This window comes from Bison bison, unplaced genomic scaffold (genome assembly GCF_000754665.1).
Source record: "Bison bison bison isolate TAMUID 2011002044 unplaced genomic scaffold, Bison_UMD1.0 scf7180017864363, whole genome shotgun sequence".
Classification (NCBI taxonomy): Eukaryota; Metazoa; Chordata; class Mammalia; order Artiodactyla; family Bovidae; genus Bison; species Bison bison.
The window spans coordinates 3,972,253-3,979,581 of record NW_011494935.1 but is presented as its reverse complement, the minus strand read 5'-3'; the positions used below and the strand labels follow the sequence as shown (position 1 = coordinate 3,979,581).

General features: G+C 44.9%; 1 protein-coding gene across 4 annotated transcripts in view; it reads left to right on the top strand.

The window, feature by feature from the left end:
- Positions 1-4,543, top strand: part of ATP10B (ATPase, class V, type 10B) — a 390,227-nt gene extending 385,684 nt beyond the window's left edge. For 3 of the 4 annotated variants that reach the window (XM_010855331.1, XM_010855328.1, XM_010855330.1), the window contains exon 25: positions 1,309-4,543. In XM_010855331.1, coding sequence (XP_010853633.1) covers positions 1,309-1,768 — 460 coding nt within the window. In that variant the 3' untranslated portion in view covers positions 1,769-4,543. The remainder of the gene's footprint in view (positions 1-1,308) is intronic. The other variant, XM_010855332.1, reaches the window with a different exon arrangement.
- The last annotated feature ends 2,786 nt before the right edge of the window (positions 4,544-7,329 follow it).

Below are 7,329 nucleotides of genomic sequence, written 5' to 3'. Positions count from 1 at the left end.
ATTATCTGGGTCATGAAGATCTTTTTTGTACAGTTCTTCTGTGTATTCTTGCCATCTCTTCTTAATATCTTCTGCTTCTGTTAGGTCCATACAATTTCTGTCCTTTATTGAGCCCATCATTTTTGCATGAAATATTCCCTTGGTATCTCTAATTTTCTTGAAGAGATCTCCAGTCTTTCCCATTATATTGTTTTCCTCTATTTCTTTGCACTGATCACTGAAAAAGGCTTTCTTATCTCTCCTTGCTATTCTATGCAACTCTGCATTCACATGAGTATATCTGTCCTTTTCTCCTTTGCTTTTTGCTTCTCTTTTCACAGCTATTTGTAAGGCCTCCTCAGACAGCCATTTTGCTTTTTTGCATTTGTTTTTCTTGGGAATGGTCTTGATCCCTGTCTCCTGTACAATGTCACGAAGCTCCATCCATAGTTCATCAGGCACTCTGCCTAACATATCTAATCCCTTGAATCTATTTGTCACTTCTACTGTATAATCATAGGGATTTGATTTAGGTCATACCTGAATGGTCTAGTGGTTTTCCCTACTTTCTTCAATTTAAGTCTGAATTTGGCAGTAAGGAGTTCATGATCTGAGCCACATATAGAGACTTCTGTTCCAGAGTCCACTACAGGCAGCTTGGTAGGAGAGAGGAACCATGAGTTAACCATCAGGGAGATCTGTCAACTTCTCAGGAGACCTTAGGAAACCCAGCTCATCATTTGGAGCCTCGATGGTATCGTCATCTAGCAAATAGTGATAATATACTGATGCTCTGAAGTTGGCATAGCCCATGGATTCAACAAAAGAATACGTATTGGGAAACTACTTAAAAATTATTAAGTTCCACAAAGATTTGACACTCCAAAGCAAGTAAATTTGCCTAAATTAGAACAGCCCAGAAATAGAATGGCCACATGCACAGTAGGTGAGAGGAAAGCATCAGAATCCAGGGCACTGGGTCCTGACCACACCTCAACCACTCTATGGCTCTGGACAAATCATTCAGTCTCTTAGTGCCTCAGGTTCCATGTCTGTACATAGTAGGCAACAAAAGTAACAACTGTTTGGGATTTGGGGGAGAATAACATGAGTTATGTGTACAGTACATAACAAATGTTAGCTGTTACATTTTGTTGCTGAACTCCCCCAGTACCAGAAGTGCCTGGACATAGATTTGATCCATCAGTTAACAGAGTGGCAAAGGGGATCCTCCACTGGGTGGGGACTTGGATTCTAAGGGTCCTTTCAATGCTGAAATTCGAGAAGTCAGAAGTCACAAAATATCTTTATTCTGTTATTTCCCACCAGGTACATTTTCCTGACTCTACAAGGGACATACGGGAAGTCTCCAATCCTAAGAGCTCAGAAAATTGACAAACTCCCTGTGGACAAAAGAGAGCTGGAAATCCAGAGCTGGAGAAGCCACCAGAGGCCTGCCACCATCCCTGGAGAGGCCCAGCCCACCAACTGTCTGGGGTCACCTGCCTCAGATCAGAGCTTCAGAAGCAGCACCCCAAAGAACTTGAGCCCTGCCAAGCAGAGGTATGAGGAGGACTGGGTACTGCCTGGAGAGAGATGCAGCAGAGACCACACAAGGGATGACTCATACTCAGCGGACTCCTGGGCTAAATTCTCATCTGGGGAGCACCTGCTCTTGGAGCCTAGTAGGATGGTGGCATCCGGCGCCTACTCAAGTGGACAGACTAACTCGAACCGGCCCTTCAGCCGGGGTGGCCACCGCCGATCCCAGAGCTCACTGACCATATGAGGGGCCTACAGACATCTGTACATACTCAGAGGAGGCCACCTGATCAGTGGCTTAATTAACCGTGACTCTTCCTCCTCAAGGAGGAAAGAATGTGCCAGTCTTACTCTCTTCTCCCCACCCTTAGAGGACATACTGGCCCCAAGGGGGTTAACAAAAAAGAACTGGAAATCAGTCAACCTCTAGTTTTCTCCTGCTGCCAGGCAGCACATCTTGTAAATGGTTTTTTATAAGGAGGTTATATTTCTATTGCATTGAGCTTTTTCATTCTTTAGCCCGGAGAGATTCTCTGACCCTCTGGATAATGACAGCCTACAACCCAATGCAACTGGGTTGCATCAGATTTCAAGATGTCAAGAAGTGTCTTGACCTAACTGACCTCTCAAGATCTGGAGGTTTCTGGCCTTCTCAAACCATCACTCATCCCTTAGTGCCAAGAGTTCAAGTTTCAGAAGAATCTCATACACACAAGAGCCTCATCTCAAGAGTATTGCAGGAATGGTCATGTCAGGGTTAACACCTCTTCCATTCTCAGAGTTGGGTCTGCTCTAAGCCAAAGAAAAGGACATCTGAAGATTAAAACCAGATTTGAACTCAGAGCCACAGACACTTCCAAAGGTGTTAAGGCCACAGCTAGCGTAAGAGCAGAAAGAAAACCAACATGTGAAAGTGAAGAGGTACACTGGTAACCCCATGCTTCAGCTAATAGGCCACATGTCCCACAGTCTGGGGAATCTACCAAGAGGACATAGGCAACACTCTTCTTTAAGATATTTATTTTATTTATTTTTAAATAAAAGTATAAATATCCCCAAGTTCTCCAAAGTCTGCCTTACACCATTTCCCTTTAAGGAAAAACCTATGTTAGTACCTATTGTTGCTAACCAAAAGAAATCCAAAAAGAATTTTCCTTTTACCAAAACAAAAGGTGAAAAGAGCATTCAGCATTCATTTTGCAGCCATTGGTTAGAGGTAGTGGTTAGAGGTACAGGCTACCTCTACCCAAGCATTCAGTGGCGCTGCCAACCTCCTTCCCTGGGAACTGCACAGCACCTCAGAATCAAACCGCCATAGCTTTGAACTCTATCTGAGCATCTGTGCCTTATCTCAATGTATTTTGTACATCTGTTAGCAAGATGTATCCTAAGGTAACTGCTTCATTGTTTATACCATTTCAGCTTATGAAATTTTTCATAGAAACACTCTGCTTTCAGGCTGCAGGGAAAAACTGTACCCATCCGCATTCTGCTCTCAGAAAAGGCAAACTCCAAGATCAAACTTTTGCACAGCTGCACCCAGAATAGACAACCCAGATGACAGAGCAACTCTGAGCCCAAACAACAGCATCTGAAAGAGTAGAACCAATGTTAAACCCCATTCATCCAGAACATCACAGGCTTCAGCTGAATAAGGGAGAGCCAGAGGAAGTCTCACTTCACAGGAAAAAGAAGAATTACATAGAGGACTTGTATGGAAAACAGTGTTGGAATAAAAGAATGGATGATAGGATTCTAATGCATTGTCAAGAGAAGGGAGCTCTACAATGGGCAAGGCTAGCCCAGCCTTTTAAGGTGAATACCCGCCTTAAGGTGGTACGTAGATACTGAGCAAAAAGTATTGATACAAGGGTGGAAAAAATCGTGGCAAGTCACAGCCACCCCACAGATTGACATCACTTGAATCACTTCTTAGGAAAAGCACCCAAAAAGAGCTCAACAATCAAGCCAACAGACGGCAGAGTGAGCTGGTCTCCTGGCCATCTTGATGGCAAACCTTAACTGGAAGGGCCATTTGGGGCATTATCCTGAGTCAATACACCAGATCTCTCTCACTGACTTTGCCACATAATGGTGCCAGCACTGGCCAGCTGGTGGGACTTCAGGGGAATCCTTCATGAGGACAGCTTGAGGAGGAGCAGGTGAATGTATCAGGCAAAGCAGTAATAATATAAATTGTCCCAAATGAGGGGATTGAGCCCAAGCTTGGATCTCAGGGTCCTTCCTTTTCCTTTATGATTCCTGTCTACTCCTGAAAGCCAGATGAGACAGGTGGGACATTTCAGAAAAGAACAGAGTAGTGGGAAGAGCACTGGCCTCAGGAGATGGAGATGGGAGCCTTTTCTCTGCCCCATATTCTCTAGGAGCCAGGAGCATTGCCTTAGCATGCCTCCCCTGCCCTGCCTCCCAGACTCGGCATAAGGATTAAGCAAAAAATTACATGGGGTTGTTCAAACCCTTTGAAAGCTGTAACATCCTTGATAATAACACAGGGATTTTTATTTGAGAGCTAAGAGGAAGCAAAATCATGGAGAAAAGTTGAGAAAATATCACCTGTACATAAATGCCAAAGCACACCTGACATTCTCATTCTGCTGTCTTTCCTGTGTGATCAAGCATCCCAGTTTGCCTGGGCTTTTCCCAGTTTTAGCACTGAAAGCCCCACAGCCTGGGAAATTCCTCAGTCCTGGGCCAACCAGGCCAACTGGTCACCTACTCTTACCCTTTTTTGTGAAGCAAACCAACTGTGTCCGTCCAAGTGCCATCTTAGGGAAAAGGTTATAACAACTCTTTCTCTGTAACATAATGCTAATGATTGTAATTAATACATTTTTATACATTCATGACCTTTTACAGATTGACTGGGAATATATTATGCTTTATTAAAAGAAAAAAATGGGAAACCATGTTTATCATTGCCTACAGTCTGAGTACTACTGCCCCTCCATCTTTCTTGACATCCACTCATTCATCCATCCATTTATTGATCCAATAAACTTCTGTTAAGCCCCTACTAGATGCCTGACAATGCGCTTGGGGTTGTAAGAAACCCATCTCTTTCTTAAAGAAGCCCATATCCTTGTTGGACATAGGGTATCAGGAAGATAATTGATCCAACAGAGACTGTGACACAAACCTAAACAGCTGTAAGAATTAGAAGCAGCATACACAATCTCTCCCCTCTCTCTCTGAATCTCCAACCTGGATAGTCTCCTCTTCCTGGAAGCCTGACACCAACCTCAAACTCATCCTGATTAGGTGCCTCTTTTCACCCACTCATTCAACAAACACTAAGTGAGTTCCCCCTGTACACAGCAGGGTGGTGGGTAGCAAGCATACAGGCCCAGCCCCTGCCTTCAAGGGATTTAGTCTAGAAGGGGACCCAGACAATATTCAAGGAATCAATAAATGTGATAATGACACACAATTAAATGAAACAAGAATGGAAAGGATGGGAGGCAGGAGGTTCTCGGGGTAACCAGAGAAGGCTTTTTCAAGGAGGAGACCCTAACCATGAAAACAAGGTACAGGGAAGGACCATTGTGAATGGAGAGAATTAAGTATGAAAGCCCTGAAAAAGGCACAGTTTGATATATAATAAAGGAGGAGGAAGGAAAAGAAGGAAGAGGGAGAAGAGGAGGAGGAAGAAAAGAAAGGAGGTCACTGGGACTAGAACCCAAAAAGCAAGAGGAAGTGCCGCATGATGTTGTTGATGGTAACAACTGTATTCACTTATTGTGTGCTAGGTGCAGATCTAAGTTCATATTATCATGTAAACCTCACTGCAACCCTTCAATGTAGATACAGCAGTCCCCCCTTACTCAAGGGGGTTATATTCTAAGACCTGCAGTAGATGCCTGAAACTACATATAACAGTGAAATATAACTATATATTTATAAAATATATATATATATATATAAAACATAAATACACACACACACACTTCCCTGGTGGTTCAGCTGGTAAAGGATCCGCCTGCAATGCGGGAGACCTGGGTTCAATCCTGGGTTGGGAAGATCCCCTGGAGAAGGGAAAGGCTACCCACTCCAGTATTCTGGCCTGGATAATTCCATGGACTGTATAGTCCATGGGGTCACAAAGAGTCGGACACGGCTGAGTGACTTTCAGTTTCACTTTATACATACACACATACACAATGTTTTTACCTATACACACTTATCTATGATAAAATGTATAAATTAGGTTCAATAAGAGAATATCCAAATTGCTGGCATCACTACTGGTGTGTGCTGGAGCCATTATTAAGTAAAGTAAGGGTGACTTTGGTCACAAGCACTGTGATACTGGGACCAGCAGTGGGGTTGCATATGCCATGTGGGCACACTGGACAAAGAGATGATTCATGTCACAGTGGGAAGGTATAAGATTTCATCAAACCACTCACAAAAGCATGCAATTTAAAACTTATTTCTAGAATTTTCTAGTATTTTTGGACCAAGATTGACCACAGATAACTGAAACTATGGACAGGAAAATCATGGATAAGGAGAGACTACTGCGCTGTTCTCTCCTATTTCAATCAGCTTATGCAACATAACAAACCACCCCAAAACTGACTCACATACTCACGATGCTGCAAGGGGGCAATTTGGGCTGGGTGGCTAAGGGTCTCCTTCCACACTGCCTCTCATCCTCAGTGGCATCAGCCAGCCTTGTTGCATGGCAACAACGTCCTGAAAGAACAGAAACCGCAAAGAACTTGGCTCAGAACTCAGCAAAGTAGTTGGAAAGATCACCTAGCAGAACTTTCCATTCTGCACAGAGAGCCCCCAGAAGAAATCAGTCACACAGGAGTGAATTCTTCCAGGTAGCCAGCAAACCGATCCCCAAGGCATCTGGGATGGGTTCCCTGGATGAAGGAGACGGGATTGGGATCTGGGGTGGCCCCCCAGGCAGGCAGGGCTCACGAGGGCCCTAGGAGAGGAAAGCGCTCAGCCAGGACTCCAGGCTGCCCACACGGAGGATTCAAACATTTTCAGATAGAAGCTAGATGGGAGCCTTTCTGTTCCAAGGTGTGCTGGTGCCACCTAGCATCTAGCATTGGTGGAGGCACCGCTGCATTCCTCCTGCAGCCAGAGCAGGGATAACAGGACCCGGGGGAGCCGAGCCGGAAGTCAGAGGACAGGCCTACCACTCCAGCTCTGCCCACAGTTTCTTCTGTGACTCTGGACAAAGCTTCCCCAAGTTTCAACCTCAAAGTGAGGTTCACTCAGATTCCCCACTCAGGACAGGAACTGGACTGGTTCCAACATCCTGTGATTCTAAAAACTATTTGGGGGATGTTGGTTACAGTAAGGGAAGGACCCCTGGTAAATCAATTTACTACTGGTGAAGTTGTTTGAGTCTTGTGTATGTGCAACACACACACACACACACACACACACACACACACACACACACACACGAAGATACCACCAGGAGGCAGTCTGTGATCTTCTCTGATGCAATCCCAGGGCTTGGCACATGGCAGAGCCCAGTAATATGGTAACTCTTGCTGTTGAGGAAAATCATAGATGGGGACTGGTCTCGGGGTGAGTGTAGAAGGCAGGAAGGCAGCAACCATTTGGGAAGATAATGGACACCCTAAGCCCCACTGAGGCCCCAGGTTGCCTTTCTCAGATAAGTAGGTACTAAAGAATTGCAAACACCCAAGGAAGCGGCAGGGCAGCCACCATTTCAGCTGTCTGGAGGGAGTCCGAGGCAGGATGCCTCTCCTCACCACTGTCAGCTCACTCCAAGTGCTAACGGATGGACAAAAAGGAGCT